Source organism: Gracilinanus agilis, chromosome X, assembly GCF_016433145.1.
Source record: "Gracilinanus agilis isolate LMUSP501 chromosome X, AgileGrace, whole genome shotgun sequence".
Taxonomy (NCBI): Eukaryota; Metazoa; Chordata; class Mammalia; order Didelphimorphia; family Didelphidae; genus Gracilinanus; species Gracilinanus agilis.
In genome coordinates this window covers 63,841,749-63,865,065 of record NC_058136.1, presented here as the reverse complement: position 1 = coordinate 63,865,065, position 23,317 = coordinate 63,841,749, and the positions used below count along the sequence as shown (strand labels likewise).

The 23,317-nt window shown below is 40.3% G+C and overlaps 1 protein-coding gene across 1 annotated transcript in view; it reads left to right on the top strand.

The window, feature by feature from the left end:
- The window catches only part of LOC123253400 (nuclear pore glycoprotein p62-like), a 61,566-nt gene that overhangs the window by 25,382 nt on the left and 12,867 nt on the right, over positions 1-23,317 (top strand). Inside the window, exons 5-15 of the mRNA XM_044682597.1 lie at positions 1,439-1,546; positions 3,081-3,182; positions 7,338-7,458; positions 9,635-9,673; positions 10,036-10,074; positions 10,437-10,475; positions 10,838-10,876; positions 15,572-15,716; positions 15,866-15,915; positions 16,042-16,176; positions 17,641-17,752. Coding sequence (XP_044538532.1) covers positions 1,439-1,546; positions 3,081-3,182; positions 7,338-7,458; positions 9,635-9,673; positions 10,036-10,074; positions 10,437-10,475; positions 10,838-10,876; positions 15,572-15,716; positions 15,866-15,915; positions 16,042-16,176; positions 17,641-17,752 — 929 coding nt within the window. The remainder of the gene's footprint in view (positions 1-1,438; positions 1,547-3,080; positions 3,183-7,337; positions 7,459-9,634; positions 9,674-10,035; positions 10,075-10,436; positions 10,476-10,837; positions 10,877-15,571; positions 15,717-15,865; positions 15,916-16,041; positions 16,177-17,640; positions 17,753-23,317) is intronic.

The window sequence follows — 23,317 nt, the reverse complement described above, 5'->3', positions numbered from 1 at the left end:
TTCCCTTCTAGGTTTTGCTTAGACCTTCATGTCTATTGTAGTTCATACAACTACATTTTGTTTTTAAGTTGAATTACTTTTTAAAATTGAATTAAAATGACTTTTTTAAAGTGAGCAGTGTATAGAATGGGATCTCACCAGTTATAGTGGGATTGTGATGATCCTTTCGATAGTTAGGTTCTCTACTACTAATTACATTGAGCTTAGTAGCATTTCAGAGCCTCTCATGAAAGCCACATCATTGTCAAAGAGGTTCCTTTAATTATTGTGTGAGAGAAAAACAAAGGGGATGGCAAATAGCTTGATGAACAGAGCATTGAGTTAGACTGTCAATATTTATGTGTTAAATAGAAACTGTAGACAGACATGAGTTGAGCCCAGAATTGTACTAAGAAAAGAGATCTGGCTGCTTCCCTACCTTACTTTCAATGATCCCAAACTGCTTTGTGCCACAAATACTTATAACTTTTACCCCCCCTTTTGGACTTTAAATCTGTGGTCTCCTTGCATGAGAGCATGGAAAAATCAAGGTAATAGGTAATCTAATGGAAAGATCCATGATGGACATAAGTAGATCACATCAGGTCACTGACAATGGCTTCGTGTGATAGGTGCTAGAAGACAGTGGCCTCAAACTCAAATAGAAGCAGATTCCTGCCAGCCTCAGATTGACTTAAAAAACCACAAATGAGCATCATCATTTATGTTGTATTATTTATTTTGTGAGACGTTTCCCACTGATGTTTTAATCTGATTCACTGTGCACTTGGGAGTTTTGCAGGCTGCAAGTTTGACCCCTCTGCTGTAAGAAACTTCAGTCAGTCCATACGACTAGAAAATGCTAGTCCTGTAGCAAGAATGAGACAGGATTTATGGTGTCAGTGGGCTATTGCTCTCCTGAAATGTTAAAAAGAATGAAAGGAGAGGAGAGCCTATCACCTATTGGGTAGATCCTCTAGAGGAAGTTTATGGAAAGATGTGGCTAAGAGGCAGGCCTTCTCATCTTCCTCTGCTTTCTAGGCCTTTTACCAGCAAATGCTTAGCTTCGTGCCCTGGTACAAGTCTCTTAACCTTTCTCATCCTGTTTTCTCACCTGTAAATTGGAGTTAATCTCTATCTTGTTTCATATGCATGAAATAATGGATGTAAGACTATTTTGTAAAATGCTATAAATGGTTACCTACTGTATTGCTGTTATCAGTTTTTTGAATCCCTTAACTTCTCTCATAGAATCAGACTGAATATCAATTCTATGGCAGAAGAGGCTAGGCAGTTGGGGTCAAATGATTTGCCAAGGGTCACACAGCCAGGAAGTGTCTGAGGCCATATTTGAATCCAGGACCTCCTGACTCTGGGCCTGGTGCTCTATCCTCTGCTACCTAGCTGCCCCATGTTATCATTTGTGTTAGTCTAGTTAATGCCAATTCTTTTCCACCAGGGTTGACTCCAGCAACTTCTGCTCCCACCACTACTTCTGGACCTACATTGTTTGCTTCTATTGGAAACTCTTCCCTTCCACTATCTTCTTCTGCCCCAAGCCTTTCAGGTAAGGCACAGTAAAGACTCACTTAAGCGTTTACTGTCACAGCATGAGGAATATGGAAGGATGTATTGTTTGAAACAATGATATAACTTATATCAGACTACTTACTGCTTCAGGGAGTGGGAAGAAGAGCCTGAATCTCAAAATATTCGAAAACAGTTGTCAAAAATTGATTGTTTTGTTTTTGTTTTGTTTTTTAACCCTTGCCTTCCATCTTAGAATCAATACTGTGTATTGGTTCCAAGGCAGAAGAACAGTAAGGGCTAGGCAGTGGGGGTGAAGTTACTTGCCCAGGGTCACGCAGCTGGGAAGTGTCTGAGGCCAGATTTGAGTTTATGACCTCATGTCTGAGGCCTGGCTCTCAATCCACTAAGCCACCTAGCTGTTCCCTCAAAATTTATTTCTACTTGTAATTGAAAAAAAAATTTTTTAATTAAAAAAAAAAGACAATCTTATCCATTAAATCTATGCTGTTACCTAGGAACATATCATTAAACCCGAAGGTCTCTTCCACCCCAAATTCATCATTATACTCGATCCAGCCAGCATCTACTATTGTTCTCATTAGCTACTTAACCAGACTTAAGTCATGAGGCTTTTGTTATGAATTTGGAATATAAGTTATCATTAAAGTATATACAGTGTCTCCACATGCAATATTATGAAGCAACTCTTTAGACCTGGCAAAAATAATTGGCTATTTTCCCAAGTGTGTCAGAAGGAAGGGGAAGTGTTACTGCTTGTGTGAACATCATGAAGGAGTGGAAGCAGGGACAAGATCCAAATCTCAGCACATTGGGACCTTGCTGTATGTAATGTGCCAGGGCCCAGGGTGATCACATTACTCTGTATGCAGTCAACAAATTGGTGGCCGACCTGTTGGCGAAAGTCTCAGGACTTTGTCTCCTCCACTTTGCCATCCTTCTCACCTTGGAAAAGGAGTGGCCAGCAGCAGATGTTAGGTTATCCTTTTGATCCCATATGGGTCTGCATTGTTGAGATGATTCTGTGACATCGCACTGAAACTATATTCTAATACCACTTTGGTCCTCTGACAAACTGTAAAATGTCTCCCCTCCCCCAAGCCCCGTTATAGGGTAGTAAGGTGCTAAAAAGTGACAATCTTCCTTGCCTGCCAGGAAATCCAGCTGATGTCCAAATGGGGACATTTGTCTCCAATACAGAAGGCATAGGTGAGCATTTGAAAATGGCTGTTAGCTAGTAGAAGAACTTTGCTGCCAGAAGAGATTCTAGATTCTAGATTCTTTTTGTGACACATCTGTGATGTAGAAAAGTTCCGTTACTTCTCTTGGACTTCCTATTCTGTGGAGAGTACATCTTGTGAAGGTATGGTATATTGTCAAGATCGCTAGTTACAATTTAGAAGTCTTAGATTAATTCTGTTTAATTGAAGATTTGGCAACTCCCTCTTCCCCCTGACTTGACTCTTTTTGTAAAATGAAAGAATATTGTGATCCAGTTGAAAGGTTTTCCAAATGTTCTTTAGTGACTAAATAAGTTCAATTTTCTCTAACAGTTGGGGCCCCATCTACTTCAGTTGGGGCACCTGGTCTTGGAGTGCTGGGATTTGGATTAAAACTTCCTGGATCAACAAGTGCGACTACTTCCACTACGACTAGTAAGTTTGGGCCCCTGGGCTGTCGGTTTTTGGGGGGCTCATTGGAGAGGGCCGCCATTATTACTTACAGTGAAAGAAGCCAGGCCCCAAAGCTAGACAAGCTGCCTGGGTGGTGGTGAAAAGCTAGTGTTTATGTCACCCAGGGAGAGAGCACTAGGGGTTTGTGGGGCCTTGTTTCTGTAGAGCCTCACTACAGTCCAGGTAGTCTCTCTTTTTTACAGCTGACAAAATGATTTGCCCAGGGTTATAGTGCCTAGTATGTGTTAGAGGAAGTAGAAGGCTTGGTTCTTCTGTTTATTCGCTTATATGACCTTGGGGGGGAAACACTTAACCTTTCTAAGAAATTTGTATAATTGTCCAAGTCGTTTTGAGAATCAAGTGAGATGGTGTCTCTTAAAGGGCCACATCAGAGTGAGGGGCAGGTATTTCTGAATGGCAGGGCACTAATAATATGCCACTGGAACAACCAGATACAAGGAATAGCTCAGAGCTAAGACCTCCATCTTTCATTGCCCCGTTTTCCTCTTCGTTGTGGTTTTAATCTTTTTAAAAAAAATTTTTAAACCCTATATCTTTTATATGTATATATCCTTCTATATTAATTTTATTTGTTACAGGGCTAGGCAGTGGGGGTTAAGTGACTTGCCCAATGTCACACAGCTAGGAAGGGTCTGAGGCCAGATTTGAACCCAGGACCTCCTGTCTCTAGGCCTGGCTTTCAATCCACTAAGCCATCCAGCTGCCCCCATGGTTTTAATCTTTTTTGACTTGGCTACATTCAATGCTATACTTGTCCTGAGCAAAACTTGCTTTCAGATTATTCTATTCTTCTTAATTATTGCATTAGGATTTCAAATGTTACAGGGTTATAAGTTGACCTACTGTTATCTATGTTCATTTAAGTTTTTCTTTCTGGAAGAGAGAACCTCCTAAATCAAAATGATTGCCTTTGATGCATGGAGACATTAACCCTTGAATACTTCCCAATCCTTGGCCTGACCAGGATCATTCATAAAAGATCTGGCTTTGTTACTGAGAGATCCTTGGCCAGAGTCAGAGAGACCATGTAGTACATTCCCAGTGCAGAGTCAAGACCAGGAAAATAACAGCAGGTGACCCAGAAGAGGGTGCCTGGGAAGGAAGGCAGGACAGTGAGGCCTTTAAAATGTCACTTTTATATCTTTTGTTTGTATTGTCAAATTCCAAAATATCAGAGGACATCAGAATGACACCTCTTTAAATGCAGATTCAGAAATATGTTGCAAAACCAAATATCTAGGATATTTTGGGTTCTCTGCTATTTCAAATTGTGTATGCCACCCCTTCTCCATTAGCTCAGATAATCAAGAATTGACTATATGATGTCAACCTTTTAGATGTTGTCAAATACTTGGGGTTACGAACCCCTGGGATTTTTTTTTTCTTCCTTTAAAACATTTTCTTCCATCTTAGAATCAGTACTGTGTATTAATTCCAAGGCAGAAGAGCAGTAAGGACTAGACAATTGGGGTTAAGTGATTTGCCCAGGATCACACAGGTAGAAAGTGTCTGAGGCCACATTTGAACCCATGACCTTCCACATCTAGGCCTGGCTCTCAATCCACTGAGCCACCTAGATGCCCCTACATGTATTTTTTGTCAAATGATGCCTTCTCTAGTTTCGGGAGGAGAAAGAGGAAGGAAGATGCCTGGGAACTTTAACAAACAAATTAAAAATAAATAAATCTTATCTCCTATGTCAGAGTTATATGGAGTTAGAAGAAACAAAGGTAATTATAGAAACTATGTAGAATAGTTGAGAATTTAAAAGGCAAACTTTTCTACTGAAGCAGATGGGAATTTGGCAGAGCATGAAGGTGATGCTCTTAAGGATTAGATTCATTTTCCCCATTCCCAGAGAACGAGTTGAATTTTCCAGGGGAAACTTGAGAGATGAAAGGAGCCCTAGAGATCATGAAGGCATGGCTTCTCCCAAAGTCCTAGACATCTAAGTTGTGATTGGAGTCCAGATTAGGATCTGGGTTTCCCAGTTTATGCCCCAATCTAATGTTTATTTTTTTTTACAGTTATACCATGCTACTTTTTCTCTTTAGATCAGAGAAATAACAGGCCAGATAAGAGACCACAAAGTAATGTACTGGTGTATTGAATCAAGTATCTCTAGCTGACAGTGCATTATGGGACAGTTTGTAGGTGCTGGTTTTCTTCAGTGATATTGCCATAAAAAGGTCAGAGATAGATCAAGGAACCACTCTAGAAACTCTTACTATAATACCGTGTAATGAATTTATTACCCATGAAGTTATCTAAACTTTTCTTTAAATTCTTAAGCATTTTTGATTTTGAACTTATTAATATTCAAGGCAAGCACTTTGCTAAATTTTCTACCCACTGTGCTCTGTTTTAATATTGCATCCCTCTGGGCAATTTCTAACTTCCAGGGGGGCCCTCCGGGCCTAGCATTCTGTAATTGGTGAGCACAGCTTTATTCATAATTTTCAATCATGCCTCCTACACCTATGTTGCCTTTGGTATGGTATAATTTTTTGAAGATGCAAGAAAACAAAACGAAGCCTAATTTTGAGCCCATGAGCCACTTTTCCTCAAAGTGAGCTTTGAAAGCCTAGGTTCAGGGACATTGTAGCTCCCAAATGTGTATAATTGCTTTGAGGTCATTCTCCATCTTCATGGAAATATAAGACCAAAGTTGAATTTCTCAGTCTCAGTTGCTCAGAGATCTTTTTTAAAGCATAGAAATGATGGTGACTCTTCCCTCCATCCTGGCCCTTTTCCCTTTTCTGCCTTAGGAGATAGTAGTGGGAGGTTGGCTTTCTACCATAGGCCATTTTGGGCAGTTGTCTCACTCAGTATATTTTTATTCTTTTTGAATATTTACAGAGAACCTGCTGTGTGTCAAATACTTAAACTAGGTACTATGAAGGATACAGTAAAAGTATAACATATGGTCCATTAAACCATCCCTTCAATTTAGCATAACTCTTAGGCCATAGAATATGTCCTGGCCTTCCTCGATCTCTGCCCCAAGTCAATAATAACTATCCTCGTCCTTGGTTTCCACTTTTCTAGCACAATTAACCTTATGTCTCATAGCTGTCTGTGTTTATGTCCTGTCTCCCATCCTAGACTTTGAGCTTCATGAAAGCTTGGTCCATTTCTTATCCAAACTTTAATATCTCCCCCATGCTCTATGGCAAAAAGAGCCTTGAAAACAAGACGGAGTTTAGATGTGCTGCTATGAGTCATCTGTAGAGTCCTCCTCCTTCAGAGAGTTCTCCAGTGAGTCAAATTAGACCCCTCAGTTTTCCCTACAGTCATGAAAAAAAATGTAGGGAGATCTTTCACTTGAACCAATAAGCCATCAGGTCCTGAGAGTTTAAAGGGAGAAAGGAATAGGAAAATGCATTCAATTTGCTGGTATGAACTGTGGCTGGGTCTAGTTGCCTTGTGGCTGCTTGTTCTCTCTCCCTCTTCCCCCACTGGACATACAGGAACATCTTATAGGTCAGTCCCACATTGTTTGGCACACTTGGAGCTTGACCTGCTCCATTTCTGACCTAGGCTGCATAATATGTCCTTTAGGTACCCTGGTGGCCACCCCCGCCCTTTTGCCCCTGAGGCTCACCACCCTGATGCAATCTTTCCCAGCACTGAGTAGATTCCTTTGTTGATGAATTTTTGTCAGAATGTTTAATGCACTCCTAGATTAAGTGACAACTGATTTTGACTATTTCTAATAGATAATTTCTTTATAAATTAATTGTCTAATTTAATAGATATACAGCTGCATTTCTTCAAGTGGGAAGTGTGATGGGGCAGTTGAGGCCTGTGGTTCTGCCCTTGGCACTAACACAGGTGTTACAAACCCCCAGGGATCATTGACTCATATCCGAGACTCCTGGCCAGAAATGGTGGGTGTTCTGGGCTAGCATTGAGAAGGGAATGTTGTACCCTAAGGAAAGACAGCTCTCCAGAGGGGTATGCAGAGAGAAGTCTTGCCTCTTTAGAGATTACATGGCTATGAAGGCCTCCTTCATTGGTATCAACATCCACGTCCCAGCTTTCACTGCCTAGGAAGTTTCTAAATGAAACAGACTCTTTGTTTTCCCCTTTAACTTCATATATATTTTGTTTCAGCTACAACTTCAACTTCGACCCCAGCCTTTTCTTTGAACCTGAAGCCACTGGCGACAGCTCCGGGCATTGGCGCCACGCCTTCTACTGGTGCTGCTTTGCCCTCAACTAGTACAACTCCAGGGTGAGACCTGATTGCAGAATTCTTCTAAATTCCACTTCATTGGTGAGGTGTACACAGTAGGAGACCTCTCCTCTTTGGTGCACATAGCTCATGTGTGTATTTTCCAAAAGTATTTCAGATGCAGATAAAACTGCTTCTGAACCAAGACACATTTAGAAGCTAGATTTCTATAACCCAATGAAAGGAACATTCATTTCCCTTTGTTAAATACTGTGAGAAAACAGTCCATAGACTCATAAAATAGAAGGAGCCTTAGTGACTAACCATCTAGTCTAAACACATGATTTTACATAGGAGGGAACTGAGGCCTAGAGAGTTGACTTGTCTGAGGTCCCATGAGCTCCTCAGTATCAGTTAGACCTGGAGCCCAGATTTTTGATTCCCATGGCCAGGGTTTTTCTATGGTAGTGTTTGGTTAGAATGTATTCCATCATTCCAAAAAATAGCACCACCACAAAATACAAGGCTTAGAGCAGGGGTTGGCAACGTATGGTTCTCGAGCTATATCTGGCTCTTTTGAGGGCCAGATATGGCTCTTTTTGCAGGAGCCATAAAGTCAATTTTTTTTCAGGCTCTGTTACAGGAGCGGCACTGTGAGCACTGTACGGCTCTCACGAAATTACATTTTAAAAAATGTGGCGTTTATGGCTCTCACGGCCAAAAAGGTTGCCGACCCCTGGATTAGAGCAATCATCTAATGGGTATGCCAATATATCTAAAACGAATCTGCTACTTTTTACTTATATTTACTTTAAAATTTTTCCCATCATTTGCAGCCTTTCGAAGCCTATAGTGTTTGTTCTTGAATAACAGGAGATGGGCCTATCTGATCGGGCTAAAGACTGAAATGTCTAATATCTGCTTTGCTATCCAATGTCTTCTGAGACTTAGGGTTTTCTAATAACAATCAACAAAATAACTTCCGCTTCTAGCTTAGTGATTCATTCATGTAACCAGTGTCCTAATTCTAAGTTTTTAGTGGTCATCAGAACATAGTATTGGGTTTAGTCATTATTGTCTTGAAGTAAAGTCAATAAACAAAGGAGACCTAGAGCCTTGAGATCAAGTTGCCATCAGGTCAGAAACCTAGAAGTCAAGATCTCTGAGAAAAGAGTCACCGCAACAATAAAATGAGAAACAAGAGATCAGAATCAGATCCCTAAACCAAATCATAGAACATGGGTGAATGATACTGTGTATGTTTAAGAGCAGTAATACCAGAAGACAGCTGAGGTGGGTGGGAGAAGCACTATGACTCTAGCTTCAGCAACTAGAAAAGGATAGAATCAAAGATATTACTAGTGAAAAGCAGAGTGTTTGAAGAACTGAAATTCATGGCCATGCCAGTTGTGTTTCCTTCCCCACCTAATTCTGACCTACAGGTTAACCTTTTGTGCCCTATCTAATGAAGTTTTTGTTATGTTTTTCTGACAGTCCTAACACAAATTAGTAATAATAGCTGATATAGGTCAGTCAGCTAATAAACATTAGATTATGTGGCAGGCCCTATGCTTAGCACTGGACATACAAAGGCAAAGATGACGCCTGCTCTGAGAGAGAGAGAGAGAGAGAGAGAGAGAGAGAGAGAGAGAGAGAGAGAGAGAGAGAGTGTGTGTGTGTGTGTGTGTGTGTGTGTGTGTGTGTGTGTGTGTGTAAAGATATATGCAGAGTAAATTAGAGATTATATTTATTGTTTGTAAAGGCAACTAAATGTCAGTTTAGTAACAGTGAAAGCTGAAACAGCTCTGACAATCCTTGTAAAGGCAACTGGAGTCAGGAAGACCAGAGTTCAAATCCAGCCTCAGATACTTGCTAGCCATGTGACCTTGGGCAGGTCACTTTTTTCCTCTTTGCCTTAGTTTCCTCAGCTGTAAAATAGGAATAAGAGCACCCACAACCCAGATTTGTTGGAAAGATCCAACAGTGCCATAGTGCCACATATAAATATAGGCTCTATGTAAATGCTTATTCCCTTGCTTTTAACATCCACTCCCCCTTAGTGTTTTGCATACGTTATCTTATTTCATCTTCACTGCAACCCCCTAGAGGTAGATAACACTTTTCTGTGTTCATTTGTGCTTACTAAGATAGTAACTGGGAACTTGACTGTCTGGTACTCCTTACAAGTACTTGGATTCATGGAATAAAGAAAAACCAAAAATGTTTTTATTTGCAGGCCCACAATGGATCAGGACAATCCCCCATCCTCTTTATGGTAGGCTCCATTTCATCTAACCTCAGTGAAGACCTATGTGATTCTTATGCTTTCCCATACTGCCTTGAGTGGTGCTCCAGCAAGGAGCAGGGCCAAAGCTAACTAGTCCTCTGCGCGCTGTAGGGACTCTTCTTAGTCACGTCATTCCAGTGAACCTCTATCTTCTCTTCTGAAGTGGTTCCTATCAAGTAAGAAGTCATATCCCTCGTCCTTCCCCCTACGCCGAGCTGTTCACCATACGTATTGGTGCCTCCCGGTTCACAGGGACGCAAGCTCCCTACCCATTTACCCCTTGTAAGCTCTCCTTTACAGGTACTTGGATTCATGGAATGAAGAAAAACCAAAAATGTTTTTATTTGCAGGCCCACAATGGATCAGGACAATCCCCCATCCTCTTTATGGTAGGCTCTATTTCATCTAACCTCAGTGAAGACCTATGTGATTCTTATGCTTTCCCATACTGCCTTGAGTGGTGCTCCAGCAAGGAGCAGGGCCAAAGCTAACTAGTCCTCTGCGCGCTGTAGGGACTCTTCTTAGTCACGTCATTCCAGTGAACCTCTATCTTCTCTTCTGAAGTGGTTCCTATCAAGTAAGAAGTCATATCCCTCGTCCTTCCCCCTACGCCGAGCTGTTCACCATACGTATTGGTGCCTCCCGGTTCACAGGGACGCAAGCTCCCTACCCATTTACCCCTTGTAAGCTCTCCTTTACAGGTACTTGGATTCATGGAATGAAGAAAAACCAAAAATGTTTTTATTTGCAGGCCCACAATGGATCAGGACAATCCCCCATCCTCTTTCTGGTAGGCTCCATTTCATCTACCCCTAGTAAAGACCTGTGTGATTCTTATGTTTTCCCATACTGCCTTGGACGGTTCTCCAGTAAGGAGCAAGGCCAAGGCTAACTAGTCCACTGCGCGCTGTAGAACTCTTCTTAAGTCACATCATTCCAGTGAACCTCTATCTTCTCTTCTGAAGTGGTTCCTATCAAGTAAGAAACAATATCCCTCGTCCTTCCCCCCGCGCCGAGCTGTTCACCATCCGTATTAGTGCCTCCCGGTTCACAAGGACGCAAGCTCCCTACCCATTTACCCCTTGTTCGTTCCCCATTACAAGTATTTGGATTCATGGAATAAAGAAAAACCAAAAATGTTTTTATTTGCAGGCCCACAATGGATCAGGAGAATTCCCCACCTTATTTCTGGTAGGCTCCATTTCGTCTAACCCCTGTGAAGACCTGTGTGATTCTTATGTTTTCCCATACTGCCTTGGGTGATGCTCCAGCAAGTAGCAGGGCCAAGGCTAAGTAGTCCTCTGTGCTGTAGGAACTCTTCTTAGTTACTTCATTCCAGTGAACCTCTATCTTCTCTTCTGAAGTGGTTCCTATCAAGTAAGAAGTCATATCCCCTGTCCTTCCCCCTGCGCCTAGCTGCTCACCATCCATGTTGGTGCCGCCTGGTTCACAGGGACACTTGAGCTCTCTACCTATTTGTCTTTGCTCACTCATCTGCTGAGCAAACTGAAGGGAAGCAGAGACTGCTCAGGAAAGGAAAAGAGGACAAGCAACTGAAGGAGTTGGAATTAGAGATCTGTGGTCCTTTCTGTTCTAAATCTTTAATGCTATGATACCCATTTTACAAATGTGGTTAAGTAACTTGCCAATGATGACACCGCAGGAAGTGTCAGAGGCCAGTTAGAATAGAAAACTGCTAGGGACAGCAACATGGGCAAAAAGGTAGCATATCCTTTTAAAAAATATATTTTCCTAATGCCTTTTGTCTGAAGTCAGTCATTTCACACACACCCCCTCCAGACTGAGCTTTCCTTTATGACAAAGAAAAACAAATAAAAATACCCAGTACATTTCTAACAATGTATATAGTAGTTTCTCCTAGTCCTAGTATCTCCCCACATACACACAGACACCTCTCTGCCATAAGTATGGGATTATGTTTTATTATCTCTTATTTCATGGCCTTGATTTTTCAAAACTCAATTTCATTTTAATGATCTGTTCATTTACCTTGTTTTAGACATTAATTATATTCTCTCTCTTTTGCTTATTTTGCTATTTATCAGTTCCTACAAATCTTCCCACTTTCCTCTGAATTCTTCCTAATTGTTATTAAATTACATCTTATCTTTTTTTTTTTCATTCTCCATATAATGAGCAGGACTAATTGAAGGGCAGGAATGCAAGAGAAATCACCTAACTTAAGAGGAAAAAAGGGGGTAAAATTATATATAATTAGAAAAAGCAAGAGAGAAAAAGGAACTAATAAGCAAAACCCTAAAGGGAAAGTGGTAACAAACAAGAGGAGGGAAACCAGGGTGAGGTGAAGAGAGTAAGTGGGAATGGAGTCACCTTAAAAGAAAAAAGCAAAGTAACTGAGGAAACAATACTATGTTTATAGCAGAAGAGGGAAGAAATCATAACTTTTTTTAAAAATAGAGGCAGGTGTAAGAAAATAACTTTAAATATGAATGGATTAAACAATCCAATAAAATGAAAAAGTAACAGATTGGATAAGAAAACTAAACCCTGGGATATGATTGGGGATATAGACTCTTAAATGATCGCTCTATTGCAAATATTAATAATGCAGAAATAGGCCTTGACCAATGATACATGTAAAACCTGTTGAACTGCTCATTGGCTACGGAAGGAGGGAGGAAAAGAACATGAATCATGTAACTATGGGCAAATACTTTAGATAAATAAATGCGGGGGCAGGCAAACAAACCTCCCTAGCAAAGGCAAACATAAAAGAGAACTGAGGATAGAAAAGAATTTACCATACATCAAGTGAATCCAAAAAAGGAAGGATTGCAGCTTCTACATTAAAGGATTGGAGGGCTTGGAATATGATATTCTAGATAGCAAAGGAGCTAGGATTACAACCAAGAATAATCTAGCAAATAATCTGAAAATAATTCTAAATCTAAAAAATAATCTAGCAAAACTGAATATAATCTTTCGGGATGGGGTGGGGTGGTATTTAATCAAATAAAGGACTTTCAAGCATTCCTGATGAAAAAAACCACAGCTGAATAGAAATCGTAATATTCAGCCCCGACTGAAGAATAAAAAAGTAAACATGAAAAAGAAACGAGATCCAGTAAAATTAAACTGTTTATATGCCTATGGTGGAAGATGATACATGCGACTTCTAAGAACTTTATCATTTTGTTAGGGCATTTGGAAAGAGTTTACATTGACAGCAGGCATGGGTGTGAGTCAATTATGTTGGAATGATCTCTTTAAAAAATGAAGGGGTTAGAAAGAGGGTTGCACTGGGAGAAGGGGGAAGAAAGAGAGAATTGAGAAAATTTTCTCAAATAAAAGTGGAGCACAAGAGAACTTCTACAGTGGAGGGAAAAAATGAGGGGATGTCAGGCAATGCTTGAACCTTACTCTCATTGGAATTGATTCAAAGAGGGAGGAACACATGTCCACAATTCAGTTTTGTATAGAAATCTGTCTTACCCAATAGTTAAAGAGAAGGGGAAGGTTGTAAGAGAAAAGGGGATGAGGAAGTGGTAGTGATAAAAGGGAGGACAAAAGCAAAGTAGACTTGAGGGATGGGATAGAAAGAAGAAATAGACAAAATAGGATGGAGGGAAATACGCAGTAATCATAACTGGTAATAATAATTTAAGCTCACTTGTAAAATGGAAGCAGATAGAATGGATTAGAAACCAGAATCTTAACAATATATTATGGCGAAGTAATATAAAATTTTTTTTCTAGAAAATTTCTCTAATAAAGCCCTCATCTCTCCTAGTCAAAATTATAAAAATAAGAGCCATTCCCCAATTAATAAATGGTCAAAGGATATGAACAGATAATTTTCAGAAAAAGAAAATCAAATTCTAGTCGCATTAAAAAATGCTCAAAATCACTTTATTAGAGAAATGTGAATTAAAATAACTGACGTACTTCCTCATACCAATCAGAAATGGCAAATTCTGGAGGGCATATGGGAAAATAGGTATACTGATGAATTGTTGGTAGCATACCCAACTGGTCCAACCAGTTTGGAGAGCAATCTGGAATTCTGTTCAAAGGGCTTTAAACTATGCATACCCTTTGACCCAGCAATACCACTACTGGGTCTGTATCCCACAAGAGATCAGGGGAAAAAAAAAAAGAAAAGAAAGAAAAAGGGTCTACATGTACAAAAATATAGTAACTGATGGCAAAGAGTAGGAAATCAAGGAGATACTCAATTGTGGGAAAGCTTGTCACATAATAGTAGTGGAGTGCTATTGGGCTTTGAGAAATTACAAAGGGAGTATGTTTGAGAAAAACATGGCAAGACCTATATGAACTGGTGCAAAATGAAGTGAGAAGAACCAGTATCGTTTTTTCACTTTTTTTTTTTTTTTTTTTTTTTAGCAATATGATATATTGCTTGCCTTTAAGGGGGGCTGGAATTTGTAACTCAAAATTTAAAAATATATATTTTAAAATTTTTGAAGTAAAAATAATAATTGGTTCAGGGTCAACAACGTAGACTTAACAATAAAGTCGTAAATATTGAATAGGTAAAAGAATAAATCTTGGAAATAATAACTTTAAAAGAAAATATTAATGACAAAAAACAACATACCAAAATTTATTGATACAGCTAATTTCAGTACTCATGTTCTTACAAACATAAGTTAACAAAATGGAAATTTTAAAAGTTAGAGGAGAAATAGATAAATTAGAAACAAAAAATGTAGAAATGATAATAAAACTTAAAACTGGCTTGATTGATAAACCCTTAGATAAATCTGATTTAAAAGAAGAAAGATCAAAACAAATGAGATATCATTTTCTTCTCTTTTTTTTTTTAACAGTATGACCTTTTTTATTCAGGTCATGTAGCCTATCCTTTTTCTTCTGCTACCTATACACACATACACCAATTCACATCCTACTTAGAATTTTATTACACGAATTTTTGTTAAGGAAGGGCTAGCTAAAGTAATAGTTCCCAGACAGACAGTGGAGACAATGCTGTTTTTTTTTTAATTCATTAAATATTTCCCAATTACATTTTTAGCATTCATTTTTTAATATTTGAGTTCCAAATTCTCTTTCTCCACCCCTTGAGAAGGTAAATGATATACTAATTATACATGTGAAGACATGCAGAGCCTTTCCATATTAACCATGTTGCAAAAGAAAATACACATTTAAAAAAAAGCAACGTGAAAAATATGGTAAAAAAAAGTCTTTTGATCTGCCCTCAGAGTTCATCAGTTTTTTCCTCTGAAGGTAGATAGCATTTTTCATCATGAATCCTTTGGAATTGTCTTGGATCATTGTTTTGATCAGAGTATGGAAGATTTTCCCAGTTGATCATCCTTACAATATTGCTGTTAAACAGTGCCTCTTATTCCCTGGTTGAATTTTCTACTTAGCCATATCTCTTCCCTCTCTCCACACCCCCAGGTATGGTTTTGAAGAAGCCAGAAAAATGGCTATTTAATAAAAAAAAAGATCTCTACTTCCAGGGCTATTTGGTTGAAGTTGTTTCCCTCAAGGCTAGAGCTAATGCTTTAGGCACCCCCTTTTTCTAGCCATTTTCTATTGCACAGTCACTTTTTTAAATGGAACTTTAGCCTCCCCCTTTCTTTTTGTCTCTGTGGCAACAGTGACTGCCACTGTTTAGATTTTTTTACTTATAATGGTGCTATATGTTAACTTTCTCAAAAGACTTACCTGGGAAGATTATGGGTTGGCAGATAAAACCAAAAAAAGATCATTAGTTCTTGGCCCCCAAACACCAGGGATGATTGGAAGCTCTGTAATACCTTGGGAATTTCCCCATCTCTTATTAATATTGATTTTTTTTTATTCTAATAATCATTGTACTTACATGGGACCAATCCTTGCCCTTTTTTTCAGTATAAGCCCTGTGATGACTTACGCTCAGCTGGAAAGTTTGATTAATAAATGGAGTTTGGAACTGGAGGACCAAGAAAAACACTTCCTTCACCAGGCCACTCAAGTGAATGCTTGGGACCGGACATTGATTGAGAATGGTGAGAAGGTAAGAAGGTAGTCTTTAACCAAAGACAGATTCTTCTCTTATTACAGATAACTTTGTTCAGGTGAATGGAATCTTTAAGGTGTACTTCTCATTTCATTTGGTTTTGAGCAGCATATTTTCATTGTTGCACATTCTTATTTGTTTCTTAGATTACTACTTTACACCGAGAAGTAGAGAAGGTGAAACTGGATCAAAAAAGGTAGGAACCTTGGCAAGTTCCCCAGGTTGGGACATCAAGGGGTTTGTTTTCTTGAGCTACTCTGCCCTCTTTTGGTCACTCCCCATTACTTTTTAGCTCTTTTGTTCACTCAAGTCATTTCTTTAGGTTGGATCAGGAACTGGACTTCATCCTATCCCAGCAGAAGGAGCTGGAGGACCTACTGGCCCCTTTGGAGGAGGCTGTGAAGGAGCAGAGCGGGACCATCTATCTGCAGCATGCAGATGAGGAGCGTGAGAAAACGTAGGTTCCTCAGAGAAGTTTGGAAGAACAGGGCCATCTGAGGTTTTTGGCAACCAGAGAAAGGTCTCCTAAAAGGGGGTGACATAGATTTGAAGGGTAGGGCAGAAGGCCTGGCTGAAAGAGACAAGATCTCTTCTGGATATTCACTTGCTCTCTCAATGACAGATTTTTCCAAAAGCCAAGTCATCCTTCTGACAATTGTTAGATGTGATGGAAAATAGAGATGATATCATACATAACTTAGTTACATCATTCAAAACATTTGTACTTCTCAAATGTGTTCTCAAATTAGAAATACTAAAGCAGTTTCATTTGCTAAGTATTACAATGTGGGTTCTTTCTGGACCCAATCTTCATGCAGTTTTCTTTCTCCATTAATCAGTTGCTATTTCAAAGCACTTTATTAATTTGAAGGAATACTGTCTTGACTTCCCAGTACAAAATGGTTTTGCTACTTTCTGGAGCCAGACATATTTGATGAGTGCTTTGTAGTTGTCTCTTCCTCGTAAAGCTCTCCTGGTTGGTTTGTTTCCCTGTAAAATTCTGAAATGTTTGGAGAATATTTGTGAATGTGCTGTGGGAGTGAGACTGTAAATAAATCCAATCATTTTAGTAGTGGCTTATCCTTATGAAAAGATGGACTTCATCATTTAGCCCATGGAAGAACTTAAGAACACAATAAGCATAGTTCTGATTCTGGTCTTGTGTTTTAATCTTTGTATTCTAGGAATTTATCTTTTAGATAACTAGATCTAATCGAAGCACTGGAAAAGTTTACATCAGAAAACTTCCATTTCCTAATAGTTCTGAAAATTTCCACACAGACTTTTTTTCTTTCAAGTAGTTAGTAAGCTCAAAAATTTCATCAGGGCACCTGTAATTGACAGCAATATGTAAGTAGAAAGAACATTGGAGGTGGAATGAGGTGGGCTCTAAATTTCATCTTGAATACTTGTTAACTGTACCCCTCTTGCAATCTTGGTTTCCCCATCTGTAAAAGGGAGATAATAATCCCTGAACTCCCCCACTTTACCAGGGTTGTTGTAGAGGAAATGCTTCAGAAATATGAACTGTTACTGACTCATCACCAGACTTAGGGAAAAGATTACTTTATTCTTGTCACATTCCAGAATGTCATAATTTGGGCATTCAAGAGTTCTTTATTGCCATAGTGACTTAGAATATTATCGGGGTCATTGACCAAGAAAATGAGAGGACTCCATAGCCTGTGGAGCAGAGTGTTAGTGAAGTCAGAGTTATTCAAAGGGCTAATTAATTAGCCTTGTCCTGTTTCAGGCTTTTGGGATTCCCTAAGCCCTTGTCATGGGGATGTTTAGCTTTAAATGGCTATCATTGGTCACGTGGGAAGCACACCAAAAGTCTCTTAGTACTTAGCAGAGAAAGCCAAACAGCTTAAATCCTACTGAGAAGAAACTAACTTGAAACATTGCTATTATTTTACAGTTATAAACTAGCAGAAAATATAGATGCCCAGCTGAAGCGCATGGCCCAAGATCTCAAGGACATCATTGAGCACCTGAATATGTCTGGAGGACCCCCTGACACCAATGACCCTGTGAGTCTGCCCCTCTGGGTGCCTAGGGGGAAAATGTCCGCCCTTCCTTGGGTTCATTGAGCAATTACCTCCTCTCTTCCTTCAAGTTCAAGGTGGCTTTGGGCCTAACTCTAGAGATAGTGAAATTCAGAGGAGGATTTCCATAAAAGGAAAACAAAAATTCTTTTTTCTTACCCACTGAAATTGTTCCAGATTTTCTAAACCTTCCCATCTCTTAACTTCTCCATAACTATCTTCCCTGGAGAAGCCCTCATTTTCTCTCTAGCTGGCTTTTCTCACCTACTTCCTAATATGCGTACCCTTTCCCATTTTGCCTTGTGTGCTTACATAACTTATCTTTGTTCACTCATGGTTGTGTCCCAGAAATCATGTGGTTTTGGGTTGTGTTGGAATTCAGAACACACTATCCTAGGAAAAGAGCATTAGAAATGTTGGTTGGGCTCCCATCTGTTTCACAGAAACTTTACTTACATCCATGATGCAGTTAAGTAATAATACTATCATTTCCCTTTGTTTCTTTGGGGAAATTATGTACTATATTTCATCTGAGAATTTAGCGTACAGGAATACGTCTTGCCCTGCCTATAGAAGTGAATGCCCTTTCCATCCTGGTATGAGAGCTACTCAGATGTAAAAGATGTTCCCAAGTCTGGTCCTGTATCTGTATCTGCCGGTATTGATGCATGGAATTCTAGCTCTGGATTTTTTTTTGCCCAATTGAGTGTGGTTATGAGGTCAAGGTGGGTACAGGTTATGAGAACTAGGTTGACTTTACTTGTCCATTTGCTGTGAAGAGAATGAACATCAGCTCTATTTTATATCCAGCGGATCTGGAGACTGGGACAGCAGATTTCCATCTGTCTGTTCGTTAGGACAAAATTTCATTACAGCAAAACTCCACATTTTTATTTAAAGAAATGTTTTTGTGTCCAGGCAAGACTTAGCTCTTCATGCTAATTAGGAGAAGGCCTCAGGCAACCCCCTGCAAATTAGGAATCAAGTAATAGCATGGCATAATAGAGACATTATTTCTTGGCTTGGGAGCCAGGAGGTCTTGCCATCAATGCCCAGTTTCTCCATAATGAAGAAAGAGGGCAGAGGAAGCACATGCACCAGCTAGCCTCCCACATTGCCTGGAACTATTTGTTTACTTTTTTTTTTTTTTTTAAGAAGGTAGAGGGTAGGGCAGCTAGGTGACACAGTGGGTAGATCCCTAGGCCTGGAGTCTGGCTTCAGATCTGGCCTCATGCTACCTCACTGTGGGACCTTGAACAAGTCACTGAATTCCAATTGCCTAGCACTTACCACTCTTCTTAGTATCTATTCTAAGACAGAGTAAAGGTGTTTTGTTTTGGTTTTTATTTTTTAAAAGAGGAGATAGAAGGTGAAGTTGGGTCTTTGTTTTTGACAGGAAGGGATATGCTATTGGAGGTGAGGGAATTGACAGGTATATAACATCCGTCCCAGCCAGCCTTTACTATATGACTCCTGGGACCTGCTGAGAGTCAGGCCAGCTCCCCCCAGTTCTCATCTTGATTTACTCTTGAACATTTCATGTGTTGCCTACTACTGAGTGTCTCCTCACTCCTTAAGGATCTTCCTTCCTGTCCCCAGCAAAGAACAGGGCAAGAGCAACAGCTCACTGATTAGGAACAGCCCTACGAAGGACAAAAATCTACCACATTACTGCTCCTGTCAGCCATTTATGCAAGAGTGCAAGAAAGGAAGGAGGAAGAATCTTGGGGGTCAGGGTCAAAGTTTGAGGCCAGGCTTTGGGTTCCTGAGTCACTGGGTTTCCCTTGACTTTGAACAGTCAAAGTGGATTTTCTCCTCCAGAATCTCACAAGGGTGATGGGAGTTTGGCTTCTTAGATCCTTTGCTTCCTGCCCCTCTGCCAACCATGATGCTTTCCTCCCTTTCCTTTTCAGATACTGGAATAATAACAATGGGTGACAGCAAGGGATTTCAGAATGTTGAGTGGGGGAAAGAGAGCTTTTGGTGATTAACTATTGTACTGTAGGAAACAAATCTCCCTTTCAGATTTCATATTTGATATCTTACATAACCAGTCTATACTTGGAACCCAAAAGTAGAATCCTTTCCCATTTGCTGTCTCCCCTGGAAAGATGGATTGTACCTTTTCATTCCTAGCTAGAGAAAGAGCTGAAATCAAGGGATTCCTAAACTGGAAAAAAATGCCTCCCTCCAGTCTCCATTCAAGACATCACTGGATTCTTTAATACCCCGCCCTCCCTCCCACCCCCACCCCACACACACACACTCTATCTCAACACCTTGGCCAGCTCCCCAAGAGGTCCTGCTCATGTAAGCTCCTCCTGCCAGCCCTATTGTCTACCAGCCTGAAGCCTCAGTTGTGTCTCTAATTTGAAGCATCAGGTCTCCCCATCCCCATAAAGAGCCCAGGCCTGGTCTGTAGTTCCCTTCCCCATGATTTGTTATTATGGTCTAAGGAAAAGATCTCTTGTCTAACCTTGTTGCTATGGAGCTGAATGCCCTCTGCAGCTCAATGGAGTATGCCTCTAATGGCTAATTGTAATGGCAGGACAAAAGAAGCGTGAAGAGCTCTGCTCTGTGCTCTGCCAGGACAAATCAATGGACAGGAACCAGAGGAAACATTTGTCATACAATACTCTCCTTGTAGCGGATTTCTTATAGCCCAACTAAGAAAACAGTTTCCATGGGCAGTCAGCCAGAGCCTAGAAATAACTTTGGGGTACAAGGCTCTTTCTTGCGCATTCTTGTCAGGAAAAAAATCTGCTTAAATCATGAAATTCTTACTTCTCTTTCAAACTGGTACTGCTTATCAAAGGTTATCTTTTTCTTTTTCTTTTTTTTTTTTAAGACTCCAAAGCTCTTTTGGCTTGGCTCTTGCTAAAAAAGTCATTCATTTTCCTTCAGTTGGTGGCACTTCCAGCAATAATAACACTGTTCTAACATACCGTTTTGGTGTAGGCCCTTCAAAATGATTGACATTGAATATCTGGGATTTTAGGTGGAAACTTTCAGATATAGTAACTTCATTAGTTCATTATTGTTCCTTGAAAGTCATAGCTAACCTGAAGTGCTAATTCATATCTAAGTAATACTCTTAAGATTTAATTTTTTCCCAAAGTACTTTCCTGTTACTGCAGAGGTTTCGAGTATAGATTAGTTATCTGAAATTTTCAGTCATTTTTCACTCATGTCTGACTCTTGGTGGCTCCATTTAGGGTTTTCTTGGCAAAGATCTTGGAGTGGTTTGCCATTTCCTTTTCCAGAGGAGGAAACTCAGGCCAACAGGGTGAAGTGACTTGTCCAAGGCCACACAGATAGTTTACCCCATTCCCTTCCCCAGCTCCTTTTACAGAGGAGAAAACTGTATTTCAGTTCAGCTGTATTCCTAGGGTAGAGAGAACTACCTTGAGCTTGTGTTGTGGTGTACTCATTTATTATTAAGCACCTACTATGTGCCAGGCATTGTGCTAAGCACTAGGGAAGCAAAGACAAAAATTAAAGAATCCCTGTCCTTAAAGGTCTTACGTCTAATGGGGAATTGACATGTACCTAAGTAGGTATAAAACTGTCTTGCCCTCAGAATTCATCCTCTTCCACACTTCCCTGTTTCTGTAGAGGTTTCTCTTTCAGTCCCCAAGAGTCACATCCTCAGAGTCACCCTCTGCTCTTTCTTTTTCCTTATCCCACATGTTTCAGCAGTTGCCAAGTCTTACTGATTCTCCCTTCACCAACCTCTTTTCCAAATGCTTCCTGCTATCCATTTCCATAGCTACTACCCTATTTTGCCCCCTCCTCACCTCTCACATGGCCTTCTAATTAGCCTCCCAGCCTCCAGTCTCTTCCCTCTCCATTCTATCTACACAACTGTCAAAGTAGTTTCGCTCACCCCCAGTTTTGACCCCATTACTCCTCTGCTCAAGAAGCAAGCAGGCTCACTCCTATTACCTTTGTGATCAAATTAAAAACTAATCTCTTTGGCATTTACAAGCCCCTTTCTAATCCACTTAGCTCTGGGCCATCTTGGGAAAACCATAGTATGCCATTCCTCCCTTTTACACACTTTATGCTTCAGTCACTCTGGTTGTCTTCCTCACTCGCCTACAGCATTCTATCTCCTCTCCAAAACTTGCAATAGGCTGTGCCCCATCCCTGGATTCTCTCCTTCCTTGTTCCTGCCTTCAAGACTCAGCCCAAAATGCTATCTCTCATTCGAGGCCTTTCCTGGTTCCCTTCTTCCCAAAAATGACATTGTATGCTCTTTGTGAGCAGAACATACTCTCCTTGAGGACCAGCACTGATCTGAATCCCCAGGGCTTACTCTGGCAGATCTGTTCCTTCATGCCTCTTATCACAATGTGCTCCCACTTGAATCCATTTCCAGATTGCCCAGTTTTTCAATTGTCCACCTACATGTTTTAAGGACAGCGTCCACTTTGCACAGTTTACATTGAGACCTTCGAGTGCCTGGTATCATTAACACCCTCAGTGTTACACCATTTTCCCTCTCGTTGATGGGACAAATTAAAATGCCACCAGCCTCTCCCCACTTTTACTTCTTGTGATATAAGCACACCACATCCAAGTTGCTTGAGGTGATAGATCTGAAGTGAGCATATCTCCAGTTCCTTTTTTCTGGCTCAGGAAACGAAGCAGCCAGCATCCCAGTAATACCTCCAAGGAGATACCCACATGTGGCTAAGGAATAAACTTATTGGGACAACAGGGCCAAACTCACATGGCACCTGTACCCTCTCCCAATATTATCCCTTTTTTTTTTTTAATTTAATTTTTTTTAATAACCCAATACTGTGTATTGGTTCTAAGACAGAAGAGTGTTACGTGCTAGGCAATGGGGATTAAATGACTTGCTGAGGATCACACATCTAGGAAGTATAGATTTAAACCCAGGACCTCTATCTCTAGGCGTGGCTCTCAATCCACTGAGCTACCCAGCTGCCACCCCCACCCCCAATCTTATTTTTAATGCTAAATACTTATCCCTTTAGTGGCATAAGTAAGCTAAGGGCTGCTTGTTTACCTCTCTTAGAGGCATTTAATTTAAACTCCACATGAAAACTTCCTGTGAGTTGAAGCATCTGAAGTTCTTCAGCATTCTTTGTGCTTTCATTGTGGTGGCAGTGAGGTAGCAAGACCCTAAGCTGCTGGCAAGGAGCTCTCCATTAGATTGTAGAGAATCTTGGATTTAGCCTATTTATACTTTATTATTTCTCTTCCTTTCCCTGAATCTCGCCCCCTGGAGGGCCAGTGCCTTGGGTCCTGTCTGTAATGTTCTCATTGTTCCTGGCCTCTGTTAGCCTGAAAGCCCTTTTTGGACAGAACATTCCAGAAGACTTTGTTCTGCATACCTGGCTGCTCATAGCCAATTGTTTATTTTACAGATAGAGGCAGAAAGTAGCACATACCCCCATGATAGTTCTCACCTAAAGATACTGTTTATCAACATGGCCATTAGCAAGCAGTCAAGTGGTAGGAGATTGTTTTTCTCTAACTCCGCCCTCAAGTCATTTTAGTCGCTGCTGTTTCTCTTCC